The following is an 18,321-nucleotide window of genomic DNA, read 5'->3' as shown; positions in this document are numbered from 1 at the left end:
ATGCTGGTACCTAAGTGAGGAGTGTGCCTGGAGATCACTCATGGTATGGTATGGTATAATTTTGATGCTTGATGCTTTGTAGGTCTCATGCAGTAACTACCTTCTTGCAGACAATGTTCCTGAAGGTGGGCGGCATTAATATATTATAGTATCAGTGAAACAGAAGCAATGAAGTGGAATCCTAGGGGCAGAAAGGCTTAAGCAAGGATTGCTATGAGAGTGCGGGAGAAATTAGGAAGCGAAGAGGAGGGATAGCTCAACAGAAGGGGTACGAAAAGCCATATGGGAACCTACTACCTCATAATCCACCTTTAAAAGTGGAAGGATAATAGGATACATGTGAAATGAAATAGTGAGATGAAGTACACAGAACACTGAGGTTAAAAGATTAAGTGAGGGTGGGGACAGGCAAGTAGTGGACACGAGAGGTAGTGGTAGGTTAACCAAAATCTAAAGCTTTATGGAAAAGCTTTATGGGAACCCACTAGTTAGTAGAATAATTTCAAAATACAACTAAAAAGGAGTTCAGACAGAATTGTCATGCATGGTTTGACAACACTGTTGCTCCCTGAAGACTTAGGTGATTAAATGAAAACCACAGTACAAAGCATGGTTTAGCTTCTTATGAGTTATTGGTCAAGGAGGCCCAGACATTTCCAAAGAAACATAGGCTGTTGACATTACCATTGTTTGCCCACTATAACTGCATGTTGAAAACACAGCACATACTAGCTCAGGACAAAGAGACGTCAATCTTAACCGGTCAGAAAAACTTCCTTGTTGGCTAGCGCTCAGAGTGCCGGAAAAATTCTACTCATGGTGTGTTGGAAGAAAATACATCAGTGGTCTTACCCAGCACTAGACCCTGTATGCCACAACACTAACCTGCTAGGCAAGCTATGCCTACTGGTACAATACTGGCATGACTGTTACGACGTAACTAATAGCTTTTTGATCTGATTTTAGGCCTGGTTCACAGGAAGGGATTCATGCAGAGTACTGCAGTCCTGGTGAAAAACCCATGGTTGGGAGATCATGGGTCCTCGGATGCTGTTGGAATTTGGGTTGCTATTACATCGGTAGATTCCCTTGGGGAAAAGAGCACTTTTTACAACATTAATTCCTCCAATCATTTCTTTCCATATTCTAGTGTCTTCCTCAGTTTCCGTCTTTACTGTTTTCAAGTTTTCATTACAGTGGTTATTCATTTCCTTGTCTCAGTTTGTTCCAAGGTGTTTTTAAGGCTATTGAAAAGGTACTGTCTCCCTGGTATCTTTCTCAGTAGATTTGTGTGTGTGTGTGTGTGTGTGTGTGTGTGTGTGTGTGTGTGTGTGTGTGTGTGTGTGTGTAGAGATAGATATAGATAAAGGGAGAGAGCGAGGGACGGAGGGAGGGAGGGAGAGAGAGAGAGAGAGAGAGAGAGAGAGAGAGAGAGAGAGAGAGGCACAGCCAAGAACTTCTGGTGTCACTTGTGGTCCTAATGCCTGCTGCTGACTCATGCTGATTCAGGCTGAAGCCTGGCCATTCCTGCTAGTTTGTGCCACCGCTGCTGCTATCCTGACACTACTGAACTGAACTGTTGGTATTCCTGTGAAGTGTTTGCAAGTGGATCAAACCGCTGCTGCTGAACTGTGAACTGAACTGCTGATTTCCCGACAGTGCAGATGGAATTTGCTCTGAAGAACAATTTCTAAATAGGCCCACTTCCCTCATATCCTAATAACCTTTCTTCTCCACTACCTCTGGTGGGTCGTGGGCAAAAAGGAAGGTTAAAGCATTTAAGAACCATTATTAAAATCGGGTTGAGAAACATATAAGCCTATAGATTTTTTCATCTCTTTAATAATTTTGATCTTCTCTCTTTTGTTTAGTTTGGTTAGATGTTTGTCAATCTTACTTTTTTTCCCCCCAAAGAATCCACTCATTGATTCTTCTTAATTTTTTTGTTCTATGTAATTAATTTCTTCCCCAATCTTTATTATTTCTTTATATCTACTGCTTCAGGGTTTGCCTTAATCTTATTTTTCCAAGGTTCTATGGGGCATAGTTAGGTTATTTAAGATTTCTCTGAATTTTTATGGCTGTGAACTTCCTTCTTAAGACTGCTTTCATTGTATCTTACAGGTTTTGGTATGTTGTGTCTTCATTTTCATTAAAGTTTGGAGATTACTAGTTTCCTTTTCAATTTTTTTCAATAATCCATTTTTTATTGAAGTTTAAGTTTAAGAAGTTTCTGTAAGTTTAAGAAATTTTCTAAAGTTTCTCTTGGTGTTGAGTTTTAGATTTATTTTGTTATAATCAAATGAGGTACAAGACATTATTTAAATTTTCATCTGCATTTTAAATACAGTGTGTGTGTGTGTGTGTGTGTGTGTGTGTGTGTACACATATCCAAAGAGACCAGAAAGTTTGGAATCCTTTGAAGCTTGAATTAGAGGAATCCATGACCCAACTGATATGGGTGCTGGTACACTAACTCGGGCCCTCTGCATGAGCAGCAAACACTCAAATGCTGAAAACTCTCCCACCCATTTCTGTGATTTTTTTTTAAAATCCTTTCTTTGCATCCTATTATATATAATCTATTTCAGAGTCAGTTCCATGACAACTGAAGAGGATGTGTATCCTGTAGTGTTTGGATGGAATGCTTTGTGGGTATCTGTCAAGGCCATTTTATCTATGGTTGTCATTTAATTTGATCTGTGTTTCATGAAGTATAAAAAAAGCATCTACACTAATGCTGGCTAGCATTGGCAGACGGCCTTGGTCTGTTTCCAGCTCAGTGGACAGGCCAAGACTGCATTCTTTCTTTTTAACCAGGGCTCTCTCCTCCCATCTCACTAAATTCCAATTGCTGGCTATTGCCATGTATGCCCTGGGCTTCCAAATTTTCGTGGCTGGCTGGGATGCACCATTGCACACTACGCTCTTCTGCTGTACCTTTCTCTGGAACTCAGTTGAGTTGCAGCGTGAAGGAAACACCAAACAATCTTAGTTTAGAATCAACAGATAGCACACTCGCTGGGCACAGAGTATATCATCCTAATTTTACAAACTTTTCTATGTTAGAAATCCTCGGGTGGTGGATCCACCACACGAATCAACAGCCTCTGGCTTCCTACATTCTGTTTGCCTCTCTCATTCCAGCCATCCAAAAGCATACAGTTCCTCTCTCCTCTTCTTTACCTCTTTCTGATCTGGAAGTCCCACCTACTCACCTAGTAATCGGTGCCTTGTAATGTTTATTTATTTATTAATGTCTAATTTTTGTTAAGGTGATCTATTGGTAAGAGTCAGGTATTGAAGTAACCCACTGTGTTGAGGTTAACCTCTTACTTTACTAATAGTGATTGTTTTTTATGAAACCTGATGTGCTCCCTGCTCAGTGCATGTGTTTAGAGTTGTAATGCTTTCTTGATTGGTTGTTCCATTGATTACTATAAAGTGACTGATTTTTAATGCCTTCTGACTACTCTTAGTCTGCTCTATTTTTTTTGCCAGCTATTAAAATAGCAATGCCTTCTTGTTTCCTAGTTCTAGTACATAGAATACCTTTACAATCCTCTTGGAGATGGGGGTGGGGTGGGGGATAATGAAATGAGGAACTGTGGGAGGGTGGATCATGAGAGGGTTATTGATTGGACTGTAAACAAAAAGAGTAATTTTAAACATGCAATTCATTAGTTATTGTCTTTTGATTGGGTAAATGAGATGTTTAGTATTCGTACTTATTATTGAAAGTATCTGTTTTTATTGATTCTGTAGTGTTTGGTGTTTTCGTAATCCTCACTTTCTTAGCTACTATTTTAGGATTCTTAATTATTTCCCTGTAGCCCCTGGATTGCTTTTTTTTTATTAACTTGAGTATTTCTTTTTTTTTTATTAACTTGAGTATTTCTTATATACATTTCAAGTGTTATTCCCTTTCCCGGTTTCCGGGCAAACATCCCCCTCCCCCTCCCCTTCCTTGTGGGTGTTCCCCTCCCAACCCTCCCCCCATTGCCGCCCTCCCCCCCACAGTCTAGTTCACTGGGGGTTCAGTCTTAGCAGGACCCAGGGCTTCCCCTTCCACTGGTGCTCTTACTAGGGTATTCATTGCTACCTATGAGGTCAGAGTCCAGGGTCAGTCCATGTATAGTCTTTAGGTAGTGGCTTAGTCCCTGGAAGCTCTAGTTGCTTGGCATTGTTGTTCATATGGGGTCTCGAGCCCCTTCAAGCTCTTCCAGTTCTTTCTCTGATTCCTTCAACGGGGGTCCCGTTCTCAGTTCAGTAGTTTGCTGCTGGCATTCGCCTATGCATTTGCTGTATTCCTGGGTGTGTCTCTCAGGAGCGATCTACATCCGGCTCCTGTCGGTCTGCACTTCTTTGCTTCATCCATCTTGTCTAATTGGATGGCTGTATATGCATGGGCCACATGTGGGGCAGGCTCTGAATGAGTGTTCCTTCCGTGTCTGTTTTAATCTTTGCCTCTCCCTTCCCAGTCATGGGTATTCTTTTTCCTCATTTAAAGAAGGAGTGAAGCATTCACATTTTGATCATCCGTCTTGAGTTTCGTTTGTTCTAGGGATCTAGGGTAATTCAAGCATTTGGGCTAATAGCCACTTATCAATGAGTGCATACCATGTATGTCTTTCTGTGATTGGGTTAGCTCACTCAGGATGATATTTTCCAGTTCCAACCATTTGCCTACGAATTTCATAAACTCGTTGTTTTTGATAGCTGAGTAATATTCCATTGTGTAGATGTACCACATTTTCTGTATCCATTCCTCTGTTGAAGGGCATCTGGGTTCTTTCCATTTTCTGGCTATTATAAATAAGGCTGCGATGAACATAGTGGAGCACGTGTCTCTTTTATATGTTGAGGCATTTTTTGGGTATATGCCCAAGAGAGGTATAGCTGGATCCTCAGGCAGTCCAATGTCCAATTTTCTGAGGAACCTCCAGACTGATTTCCAGAATGGTTTTACCAGTCTGCAATCCCACCAACAATGGAGGAGTGTTCCTCTTTCTCCACATCCTCGCCAGCATCTGCTGTCACCTGAGTTTTTGATCTTAGCCATTCTCACTGGTGTGAGGTGAAATCTCAGGGTTGTTTTGATTTGCATTTCCCTTATGACTAAAGATGTTGAACATTTCTTTAGGTGTTTCTCAGCCATTCGGCATTCCTCAGCTGTGAATTCTTTGTTTAGCTCTGAACCCCATTTTTTAATAGGGTTATTTGTTTCCCTGCGGTCTAACTTCTTGAGTTCTTTGTATATTTTGGATATAAGGCCTCTATCTGTTGTAGGATTGGTAAAGATCTTTTCCCAATCTGTTGGTTGCGTTTTGTCCTAACCACAGTGTCCTTTGCCTTACAGAAGCTTTGCAGTTTTATGAGATCCCATTTGTCGATTCTTGATCTTAGAGCATAAGCCATTGGTGTTTTGTTCAGGAAATTTTTTCCAGTGCCCATGTGTTCCAGATGCTTCCCTAGTTTTTCTTCTATTAGTTTGAGTGTGTCTGGTTTGATGTGGAGGTCCTTGATCCACTTGGACTTAAGCTTTGTACAGGGTGATAAGCATGGGTCGATCTGCATTCTTCTACATGTTGCCCTCCAGTTGAACCAGCACCATTTGCTGAAAATGCTATCTTTTTTCCATTGGATGGTTTTGGCTCCTTTGTCAAAAATCAAGTGACCATAGGTGTGTGGGTTCATTTCTGGGTCTTCAATTCTATTCCATTGGTCTATCTGTCTGTCTCTGTACCAATACCATGCAGTTTTTATCACTATTGCTCTGTAATACTGCTTGAGTTCAGGGATAGTGATTCCCCCTGAAGTCCTTTTATTGTTGAGGATAGCTTTAGCTATCCTGGGTTTTTTGTTATTCCAGATGAATTTGCAAATTGTTCTGTCTAACTCTTTGAAGAATTGGATTGGTATTTTGATGGGGATTGCATTGAATCTGTAGATTGCTTTTGGTAAAATGGCCATTTTTACTAAATTAATCCTGCCAATCCATGAGCATGGGAGATCTTTCCATCTTCTGAGGTCTTCTTCAATTTCTTTCCTCAGTGTCTTGAAGTTCTTATTGTACAGATCTTTTACTTGCTTGGTTAAAGTCACACCGAGGTACTTTATATTATTTGGGTCTATTATGAAGGGTGTTGTTTCCCTAATTTCTTTCTCGGCTTGTTTCTCTTTTGTATAGAGGAAGGCAACTGATTTATTTGAGTTAATTTTATACCCAGCCACTTTGCTGAAGTTGTTTATCAGCTTTAGTAGTTCTCTGGTGGAACTTTTGGGATCACTTAAATATACTATCATGTCATCTGCAAATAGTGATATTTTGACCTCTTCTTTTCCGATCTGTATCCCCTTGATCTCCTTTTGTTGTCTGATTGCTCTGGCTAGAACTTCAAGAACTATATTGAATAAGTAGGGAGAGAGTGGGCAGCCTTGTCTAGTCCCTGATTTTAGTGGGATTGCTTCAAGTTTCTCTCCATTTAGGTTAATGTTAGCAACTGGTTTGCTGTATATGGCTTTTACTATGTTTAGGTATGGGCCTTGAATTCCTATTCTTTCCAGGACTTTTATCATGAAGGGGTGTTGAATTTTGTCAAATGCTTTCTCAGCATCTAATGAAATGATCATGTGGTTCTGTTCTTTCAGTTTGTTTATATAATGGATCACGTTGATGGTTTTCCGTGTATTAAACCATCCCTGCATGCCTGGGATGAAGCCTACTTGATCATGGTGGATGATTGTTTTGATGTGCTCTTGAATTCGGTTTGCCAGAATTTTATTGAGTATTTTTGCATCGATATTCATAAGGGAAATTGGTCTGAAGTTCTCTTTCTTTGTTGTGTCTTTGTGTGGTTTAGGTATAAGAGTAATTGTGGCTTCGTAGAAGGAATTCGGTAGTGCTCCATCTGTTTCAATTTTGTGGAATAGTTTGGATAATATTGGTATGAGGTCTTCTATGAAGGTTTGATAGAATTCTGCACTAAACCCGTCTGGACCTGGGCTCTTTTTGGTTGGGAGACCTTTAATGACTGCTTCTATTTCCTTAGGAGTTATGGGGTTGTTTAACTGGTTTATCTGTTCCTGATTTAACTTCGATACCTGGTATCTGTCTAGGAAATTGTCCATTTCCTGAAGATTTTCAAGTTTTGTTGAATATAGGTTTTTATAGTAAGATCTGATGATTTTTTGAATTTCCTCTGAATCTGTAGTTATGTCTCCCTTTTCATTTCTGATTTTGTTAATTTGGACGCACTCTCTGTGTCCTCTCGTTAGTCTGGCTAAGGGTTTATCTATCTTGTTGATTTTCTCAAAGAACCAACTTTTGGTCCTGTTGATTCTTTCTATGGTCCTTTTTGTTTCTACTTGGTTGATTTCAGCTCTGAGTTTGATTATTTCCTGCCTTCTACTCCTCCTGGGTGTATTTGCTTCTTTTTGTTCTAGAGCTTTTAGGTGTGCTGTCAAGCTGCTGACATATGCTCTTTCCTGTTTCTTTCTGCAGGCACTCAGCGCTATGAGTTTTCCTCTTAGCACAGCTTTCATTGTGTCCCATAAGTTTGGGTATGTTGTATCTTCATTTTTATTAAATTCTAAAATGTTTTTAATTTCTTTCTTTATTTCTTCCTTGACCAGGTTATCATTGAGTAGAGCATTGTTCAATTTCCACGTATATGTGGGCATTCTTCCCTTATTGTTATTGAAGACCAGTTTTAGGCCGTGGTGGTCCGATAGCACACATGGGATTATTTCTATCTTTCTGTACCTGTTGAGGCCCGTTTTTTGACCAATTATATGGTCAATTTTGGAGAAAGTACCATGAGGAGCTGAGAAGAAGGTATATCCTTTTGCTTTAGGATAGAATGTTCTATAAATATCCGTTAAGTCCATTTGGCTCATGACTTCTCTTAGTCTGTCGACATCACTGTTTAATTTCTGTTTCCATGATCTGTCCATTGATGAGAGTGGGGTGTTGAGTATTTCTTATATACATTTAGAGTGTTATTCCCTTTCCCGGTTTCCGGGCAAACATCCCCCTCCCCCTTCCCCTTCTTTATGGGTTTTCCCCTCCCCATCCTCCCCTCCTTGCCGCCCTCCCCCCAACAATCTAGTTCACTGGGGGTTCAGTCTTAGCAGGACCCAGGGCTTCCCCTTCCACTGGTGCTCTTACTAGGATATTCATTGCTACCTATGAGGTCAGAGTCCAGGGTCAGTCCATGTATAGTCTTTAGGTAGTGGCTTAGTCCCTGGAAGCTCTGGTTGCTTGGCATTGTTGTACATATGGGGTCTCGAGCCCCTTCAAGCTCTTCCAGTTCTTTCTCTGATTCCTTCAACGGGGGTCCTATTCTCAATTCAGTGGTTTGCTGCTGGCATACGCCTCTGTGTTTGCTGTATTCTGGCTGTGTCTCTCGGGAGAGATCTACATCCCGCTCCTGTCGGCCTGCACTTCTTCGCTTCATCCATCTTGTCTAATTGGATGGCTGTATATGCATGGGCCACATGTGGGGCAGGCTCTGAATGGGTGTTCCTTCCGTGTCTGTTTTAATCTTTGCTTCTCTATTCCCTGCCAAGGGTATTCTTGTTCCCCTTTTAAAGAAGGAGTGAAGCATTCACATTTTGATCATCCGTCTTGAGTTTCGTTTGTTCTAGGCATTTAGGGTAATTCAAGCATTTGGGCTAATAGCCACTTATCAATGAGTGCATACCATGTGTGTTTTTCTGTGATTGGGTTACCTCACTCAGGATGATATTTTCCAGTTCCGACCATTTGCCTACGAATTTCATAAAATCATTGTTTTTGATAGCTGAGTAATATTCCATTGTGTAGATGTACCACATTTTCTGTATCCATTCCACTGTTGAAGGGCATCTGGGTTCTTTCCAGCTTCTGGCTATTATAAATAAGGCTGCGATGAACATAGTGGAGCACGTGTCTTTTCTATATGTTGGGGCATCTTTTGGGTATATTCCCAAGAGAGGTATAGCTGGATCCTCAGGCAGTTCAATGTCCAATTTTCTGAGGAACCTCCAGACTGATTTCCAGAATGGTTGTACCAGTCTGCAACTGGATTGCTTTTTTTCTCTTCATCCCAAACAATTTCTTCTAATATCCTCTGACAAGCTGGCTTATTGGCTATAAATTTCTTACTGTCCTATTATCACAGAATGTTTTTCTTTCTGCACGAATCATAACATTGTTTTCCTAGGTAGTGTTGGCTGGATTGGCAGCTGTGCTACTTGGGAACTTGAAATCCATCAGTCCATACCTTTCTGGCTTTTAAAGTTTTTGATGAAAAAGCAGTGCTGTTATTCTGCTTTATATGCGGTCTAGGTTTTTGTTTGTTGGTTGGTTGGTTGGTTGGTTTTGTTTAGTCTTTTGCAGCTTCCAATATTTTTTGTTTTTTACATATATATATGGAAAATTCCCACTGTGATTGTATTCAAAATACTTACTATGTGTTTGCCATGGAATTTTTCTTTATGTTCATAATTGGTTGATTTGTTTTTTATGGCGTTCCAGAGATCCTTTCATGTTTTTAGAAAAATTTTTGTCCTCATCTTCAAGGCCTTATATTCACGATTCTTTCTCTTCGCAAGCTTTACAGTGACTTTTTAATTTGACTTATTGTTCATTTCCAGCATAATTTTGTTTTCTTCCAGTATTTCCATGTCTTTATCCGATTTTTATATCTTTGTTGAGTCATATATCATTCAGTCATTTGTGTTCCCTTGGAATTCGTACTAGAGCTTATTTGCATCATTTTTTACTTCTTTGAACATATTTATTTATAGTCATTCTTTTACTCTGAGGCTGGTAGTTTTGGAGACCACATGCCTTGGTTTTTCGTGGTGTTGCTTATGATTTTGCTTTGGATCTCGTGCATCAACAATTAGATCATAGGTTGAATTTTTAAAAATGTGCTTAACTCTTCTTTCTTCTTTTCATAGAAGTGTTTGCAATGGTCAAGGTGGGTGTGGTGTCTTTTTGTTTGTCTGATTTTGTGTCTGAGCACCAGGCTCTATCCCCAATCCTCCCTTGAAAGCAGAATACTGTCAGTAGGAACGATCAATATAGGGTAGACCTAGTATGAAAATGAGTAATATTCATCCATAAAACAACCACCCCTTAAGCACTTTAGAAAGCACAGGAACATTAAAAATACAGTATGTTCTAACATATTAGTTACTGTGAATAAGAATCGAAAGAGAAAAGAAAAAATGTAAAACTACTGGTTGATAGAGAAAAAGCTGAGGATGTAAACATAAATAGAAGGTGGACGTTTATGAGCACTGGGGAATAAGGAAGTTTTGATAAAGGTAGACTGAAAAAAAAGAAGCAAGCATACGCTATCAAACAACAGACCCTCCAAACCAGGACAGACTTCGTTTTGTGAAGAGGAAGCACAAAAGCAAAGGGTAAGGGTGTTTTGATTGCTTCTTTGTGCTTTGTTTTTAAAGTAATATAGAGCAAGAACAGCGGGCCGAGATGATCTGCTTAGGTGACATTAAGTCATTGCTGATTGCTGACCGTGTCCCTGTGCACCCCGTAACTGGGCATCTTTGCTTTTTTTTTTTTCATTTTTATGTCATTTATTTAAAATTTCAGCTTTACTAGATACTCCTTTCTGCTAAGATTAGGTTCATTTTCTTATTCCTTGAGGTATAATGCTAGTTTGTTTATTTGATATGACTTATTATTCCTCCCCTCTCCCCTATCCCTTCTGTCTACCCTTCCATTCCAGAGTCCCACTATGTTGTCCAGTCTGGCTTGAACCTCACTAGGTAATATAGACAGATCTTGAACTCGTAATCCTCTTGTCTGTCTTCAAAGAGCTAGGACTATAGATTTGCACCTCTACACTTGATTTCTCTTTCTGACTTTCAGCTTTCATTTTTTTAAAAAAATTTATTTATTCCTCTCTTTCAGTGTTTTATGTATATTCTTTTCTTTCAGTTTTTATGTATATGTTTATTACTATAGGCTTCCCTCTTAGAGTAGGATTGATTGTTTGTTTCCATTTTTATTTCTATCAAAGTATTTCAAAAAATTTCCCTTAATTATTTTTGTTTCATAATCTATCTATAAACATGCTGTTTAAGTTCTGAGTATTTGAATTTTTCAAAATTCTTACTTTTATTAATGTCTATCATGGTTGAAAATATATTTAACATGCCTCCAGTCATCTTACATTTTTGTTAAGAGGTGCATTTATCATGGACAGTGTTCCATGTATGCTGGAGAAGAATGTATATTGGGTTGCTCTTGATAAAATATTCTCAATACGTCTCTCAGGTCCATTTGGTCTAAATAATAGTTTAAATCCAGTGTTTCCTTATTGTTTGTCATCTGGATAATATGACCATTGTTGTAAGTAGAATACTGAAGATCCTCACTAGTACTGTGTTATAATCTATATCCTCCTTTAGTTCTGTCCTTCTTCTCATTATATACTCATATATTCCAATGTTGGATGAGAATATTTTGTAATGCTTGCCATTTATTACTTTAGTATTTTTAATGAAAGTATATGTTGACTTGTCTAAATGCAGCTGATCTTACTCTATTTTGTCATTCATTTATGTGGAATATCATTTTCTACCTCATCACATTCAAACCATGTGTCCTTAAAAGGCTGTCCTGAAAAGCGAATCTCTTATTTTCTTGCTTTTAACCCACTTTTATACTCTGTGTCTTTTGATTAAAGAATTAAGACATTTAGATTCATGGCAATTATTGAAATACAAGGCTTTATCATTGCCATTCCATTTATTATTTTTGTTTTATAGAACTTTTGTCCCCTTCTACCTGTTGTTTTTCTTTGAAATCAGGTGATATTCTATAGTTATCTGCTTTGATTACTGTATGTTATGTAATAATTATAGTGATTACCACAAAGCTTACTGAAAACATTATATAATGTGCTGTTTTAAGCTGACAATTATTTATACCCAAAATAACTCAATCCTTTTACTTGACCTGCTTCTTCTTAGTTTATATTTTGATACAACTTACATTTATATTAAGTATTCTTTAAAATTATTATGGGTATCTGTTTAATCACTTAATTTTAACCTTCATTCTAAAGATATAAGTGAGTTACACACATATTAAGATTGTTCTGAATTTAATTGTGTACTTTCATGGTTTACATTTTTAATCTGGCTAAGTGACGTACTTTTCCTTTAGCTCAAAGAATTCCCCTTAACATTTCTAGCAAGGCATCACTGATGTTGATGAACTCCTTTAGTGTGTGCTTATCTGGGAATTTTCATTTTCCCTTCATTCTTGGCCAAGAATTCCTAATCCACATTTTGCATCTGCCTTCTTAAATTTTCATGGCCTAGGTCCTCTGGAATAGCTTCTAATGCTGTTAACCACTGAGCCATCTCTCCAGCCCCTTTATCTTCTTTTAAAAACATTATCTGTTTGCTGAGATAAAGAAAGAGAGTGGAGGGAAAGAGAGGAGAGAATAGACCACAGTGTATGTGTGAAAGTCAGAGAAAAACTTGTGGGAGTCAGTTCTAACCTTCCCTATGTTGACTCCAGGGTCAAATTCAGGTCATCAAGCTTAGGAGCAATACCTTTATCTATTGTGCCATCTCACCAACCCTGCTTCTCTTTATCCTTGATGTTTAGGAAACTTCTTTGAAATATGTTCTTTTGTATTATTAGTCTGGCAGTTTGCAGATCCACTTTATTTCTTTCATTTTTTAAGCAACATTTCATTGTTACCCAGGCCAGTTTCAAACTCCTATGGACATGTGATGCTCAACCCTCAGGTTCTGAATGCTAGGACTACAGGTCTGTGCCTTGCAGCTGAGTGTAGAAATCCTCAGTTTCTTTAAAGACTTTTACTGGCTTTATGTTGAGGTCCTTTATCCACTTGGACTTGAGTTTTGTGCAAGGTGATGAATATGGATCTATTTGCATGGTTTATTTTTCCCATTGTATGGTTTTAGCACCTTTGTCAAAGATCAAGTGACCGTAGGTCTGTGGGTTCACTTCTGGGCCTTCAATTCTGTTCCACTGATCTACCTGCCTGTGTCTGTACCAATACCATGCAGTTTTTATCACTATTGCTCTGTAATACTGCTTGAGGTCAGGGATGGTGATTCCCCCAGAAGTTCTTTTATTGTTGAGGATAGTTTTAGCTATCCTGGGATTTTTGTTATTCCAAATGAATTTGCAAATTGCTTTTTCGAACTCTATGAAGAATTGAGTTGGAATTTTAATTTGTAGATTGCCTTTGGCAAAATGGCCATTTTTACAATATTAATCCTGCCAATCTATGTGCATGGGAGATATTTCCATCTTCTGATACCTTCTTCAGTTTCTTTCTTCAGACACTTGAAGTTCTTGCCATACAGATCTTTCACTTGTTTGATTAGAATAATACCAAGGTATTTTATATTATTAGTGGCTGTTATTATTGGGGAGATGTGTTATTTCCATGATTGTGTTTCATCTTTGTGGCCTTACATTAGTGTCTTCATATTTGACGAAAAAGGGAATTACTGTGGTCATTGTGGATTCACTTTGTTTAGAAAGGCCTTTCATCAGTCAGTCCATTTAGAGATTCTGGACAGGATACTTGGTGTGATTTATAGATAAGCATGTTGCTTTTTTTTTTTCATGGGACAGGCCTGAGATAGCTCAGTGTGGCTTGTGCCTGTAAACATAAATTAAGATCTAAAGGTAGATTCATTGCATTGACCTAATGATTGAGTCTTTGGGGTGATCTATAACTTGATATTAGAGACAAGTCCTGGATACTGTGTCTCTTGGGGATATCTGTATCTTTAGGTCTATACTAACTGCATTTGCCTGGGGATGAACCATTAGTTTGAGCATTCAAGTGTCAGCCAGGTGCTTTTCTCTTGGGAACAACTCCCAGGAATGTCCCTTTTGTAGCTAGATTTGTGAATAGCCTTTTATAGCCCTAGTGCCTGGACCAATCAATTGTTATGGACCTAATCTCCAAGCCAGAGCCCACATATTTATATGTTCTAGCACAGTTTCCTGGGAACCAAATACCCGGCCAGATAGATTACATGTCTAGAGGTAGTGTGGCAGTATTCATAATACCAGGATCCAAACTGGGAGATGAGTCTAGTGTTTGTATCTTCTGGGATCGTCTTAGTTTATTGAGGCTACCTGATGTAGCTGTGGAACTTACATGTATGTGTGGTGGGACTGTGGGAGGAAAGGACTACTTGATACCTAGGTCTACTGGAGTGAGCCTAGCTTTTGAGTCTGCTGGAGCAGGCCTGAAGAGTCTATAACCCATGAGGCTAGTCTCTCTCTCTCTCTCTCTCTCTCTCTCTCTCTCTCTCTCTCTCTCTCTCTCTCTCTGTCTCTCTCTCTCTCTGTCTCTCTCTGTCTCTCTCTCTCTCTCTCTCTCTCTCTCTCTCTCTCTCTCCCTCTGTGTGTGTGTGTGTGTGTGTGTGTGTGTGTGTGTGTGTGTGTGTGTGTGTGTAAAACTCAAATCATGAGGGCTGGGGATAAGCGTCTTAGCCAATCTCACTAGCCCATTTTTACATCTTATGAAAATTTGTCATCAGATCTGTAAACCATTAGATTTATGTCCTTGTTGAATTGATATATTTATTACCTTGAAATATGCTTTCCTAGGTAATTGTTCTTTTTTCTGAAATCTACTTCTCATTAATATAGATATTCCTACTTTTGCATACATTTACTATAATATATTTTATCCTACATTTTAAACCAACTTTATGTTTTATTATTTATTTGTAACAGCCAAAGTATGTAATTAGCTTAGGTGATGTCTTAGGGTTTCTATTGCTGTGACAAAGCATCAAGACAGAAAAACAAGTTGTAAAGAAAAGGGTTTATTAGGCTTACACTTCCAGATCATATTCCATCATTGGATGTCAGGACAGGAACTCAAGAAGGGCTGGAACCTGGAGGCAGGAGCTGATGCAGAGGCCATGGAGGGGAGCTGCTCACTAGTTTGCTTCTCATGACTTGCTCAGCCTGCTTTCTTAGCGAATCCAGGTCCACCAGCCCAGATATGGTATCACTCATCCATTTGATCACTAGTTGAGAAAATGTCCTACAGCTGGATCACATAAAGGCATTTCCTCAACTGAGGTTTCCTTCTCTCTGATAACTCCAGCTTGTGTCAAGTTGACAACTCTAGCCAGTACAGGTGTTGCCAACAGATGTATGTGTAAAGAGAATGTGATATTGTGGCTAGGATGTAGATTAATTTGTAAAATGCTTGACTAGTATGCATGAATCCATGGATTTGATCCCTACCAACATGTAAAATCAGGTATGTTGGCACATGCCTTTAATCCCACCACTGGGCAGGTGTAGGCAAGAGGATCAGAAGTTCAAGGTCATCCTTAGCTACAGAACAAATTCCAGTGCAGCTTTGTCTGCATGGGAGTTTGTCTTAGAAAAAACAGATATCTAATGGGATGCCTCAGTGGATAACGACATTTGCTCTGAAAGCCTGGCAATCTGAATTTGGTCCTATAAAGAACTGTACAAAGTAGTCTACTGAATTCTACACAGGTAGAAATCACACACAGAGATACCCATGTGGATGTCGTACACACAAATAATAAAATATTTTTAAATGTGGTATTTATAAACAATGACATTTTATTCAGGCATAGAGAAGAATGAAACTGTCATTTGCTAGAAAATATTAAGTGAAATGAGTTAAACTCAGAAAAGCTTGAAATTCAGAAAGATGAATTTGGTCTGTTTTCTGTTGTCATTGGTAGATCCTTGTTTTGAATACATATGTAAGACCATCAATGTATATAAAACTTTGAGTGTAGAAGGGAGACTAAGGGAAGGAAGGAGACTACCTGGAGAAGGTAAAGGGGAAAGGAGAGAGGGAGGAAAAGAATATGGTCCACATGTATACTGTACTGAATGAAATTGTCTTTATGAAACACAACACTATGGAAACTGAGTGTATGCCAGTAAAACTTTTTAATGTGTTTTTTGTTGGTAGGATATACTTGAAAGTTTTGTTTTGCTTTATTCTAATCATCTTTCCCATTCAGTTGGTTTGTTCCATCATTTGGGCATAATATGAGTATTAAAATGTTAGACTTACTTATTTTATTTTCAAGTAATTGAGAATTAATAGAAGGTCCCATACATGCTAGGCAAGTATTCTACCACTAAATTATATCCCCAGGCCTCTTTTTACTTCTTATTCTTTGACATATTCTCTGTAAATTGCCTTGGTTGACCTTGTAGCTATTTTGTGGCCCAAGTAGGCCTTGAAATTGTGATTCTGCAGCCTTCATCTTCTGAATTCTGTGATTACAAAGCTGCACCACCACATTCAGCTTGATTGGGTATAAATTTAGCATTATGATGTTGGTATTCCATTTCTGCCATCTATTCTTTGTTGCTGTTTTGCTTTTTACTTGTTTTGGGTCAATTGAATATTGAAAATATATTAATCGCCTTTGGCTATTATATATAACTTGCTTATCGTTTAATATCTATTGCACATTTCAATAGTGTTTTATACTCCATTTTGTGACTGTCCCATGATGTATTCAATTCATTGATTAGTAATGGAATTTAGGCTCTAGGTTCTGTATTTTATTCTTACATGTTATATTAGATGAACATTTTGTGTGTGTTTGCTTTTGAGATATATCCATATATCTATGAATTCACACAAGTATAGTTCTTCAATTAGGCATTTTTCTAATATTCATATCCTTCTTGGTGGTTTATTAATTCATATGACTTAATACATTTTATCTTTCTAAAGATACAGATATTCTTGAGGTGATTCAAAATAAATTGTGAAATAATTAACCATAAATATTATCTTTGATGGGAATTTCTCACATTTTTATTGTTTGTTTCAGCTTTACAGATAGTCAGTGCTTTAAAAATTTCAATGGAGGAAGACTCAGAAGATTGTGGACTAATTGAAAATGGAGTTTCAACTCTCAGAATCCTAAGTTTATGTGTAGAGTTTGCTCTAGAGGTAACTCAAGGATTTATTATTATATTATACTCTTTCTCTTTTTCAAGAAGACTCTGTAAAATCACCATCACCTAGGCATGAGAGAGCCCTCCTTTACTGTTTTGTCTCACGTTTCCACCCAAGGTTCTTATACAATTGTCTTATTTCTTTTCTTTTTAGGCAACAAATTTGTATATAAAACAAATAAAACTAAATATAGGAAAATACTAATTTTAAACAAAGTTCTAGGACCACTGAGATAACTTAAGTGGGTAAAAACAATTGTCACAAGCCTGGTGACCTGACTTTAACTCCCTAAAGCCATATAAAGGTGGAAGGAGAGAACCAACTTGACAAAGTTGTCCTCTGACATCCACATGTGTTTCCCACCAAATAGACACACACACACACACACACACACACACACACACACACACATGATGATGATGATGATGATGATTATGATGATGATGGTAATGAGGATGATGATGATCATGATAGTAATGATATTTTAAAATAAAAGAAACTTCAGATTTTAAAAATGATGTTTCAGGCAAAGAATATAGTTCCTAGTAGAGCATTTGCCTAGCATACACAAGGCCTCATGTTACATCCCCAACTCTGAAAACATAGAGTATGGAGTATACCACACCATTCAAAGAAATATTTATCTGCTTTGAAATTTACATTTCTCATCAATTTAAATGAAATTGTTTAAACATGCATGGTCTTTTTGGGGTGGTGGTGGTGGTGGTGGTAGTGGTGGTGGTGGTGGCGGCGGTGGTGGCGGTGTTCTCACTTTGCAGCTCTGGCTAGTCTAGTACTTACTATATAGACCAGGCTTGCTCAGAGATCTACCTGTCTCTGCCTTTACTGGGAGTATAGATGTATGTTACTAGATGACTAACCTGTATCTTTTCTTTTATAGCTACAAAATACTAATTTTTAGTTTAATAAATACGTCTGTTTTTACTTGTAAAATTTTGGTCTGAATAAGATAAAGAATTCAAAAAGCTTCAAGAGCAACTTGGAAACTCTTGACTAAATAGAGTATTGGTCCCATAAATGCTAGGCACTCTACCACTTAAATATATCCCTATTCCTCTTGACGTTTTACTCTGAGACACATGCTCCTTTTTATTTATGCATTTATTTATATATTATATATTTATATAAATTTATTTTTATGATTTTATTTTTCATTTCATTTTAATTATTTAATTTATTTATTTGTGTTGTTTCAAATTATTATAAATTATTAATTTATATAAATTAATTATTAAATTTATATAAATTTAATAAATGCCTAATTTTTAAAACTCTTAACATCACCACTTGCAAATAA

The 18,321-nt window shown here is 37.8% G+C and overlaps 1 protein-coding gene across 1 annotated transcript in view; it reads left to right on the top strand.

Annotated features, from left to right (window-relative positions):
- The window catches only part of Tex11 (testis expressed 11), a 263,533-nt gene that overhangs the window by 158,856 nt on the left and 86,356 nt on the right, over positions 1-18,321 (top strand). Inside the window, exon 18 of the mRNA XM_008773302.4 lies at positions 16,876-16,997. Within this exon, the coding sequence (XP_008771524.1) occupies positions 16,876-16,997 (122 nt within the window). The remainder of the gene's footprint in view (positions 1-16,875; positions 16,998-18,321) is intronic.

This window comes from Rattus norvegicus, chromosome X (assembly GCF_036323735.1).
Source record: "Rattus norvegicus strain BN/NHsdMcwi chromosome X, GRCr8, whole genome shotgun sequence".
Taxonomy (NCBI): Eukaryota; Metazoa; Chordata; class Mammalia; order Rodentia; family Muridae; genus Rattus; species Rattus norvegicus.
The sequence above is the reverse complement of the archived record's forward strand: the minus strand, read 5'-3'. Positions and strand labels throughout refer to the sequence as shown.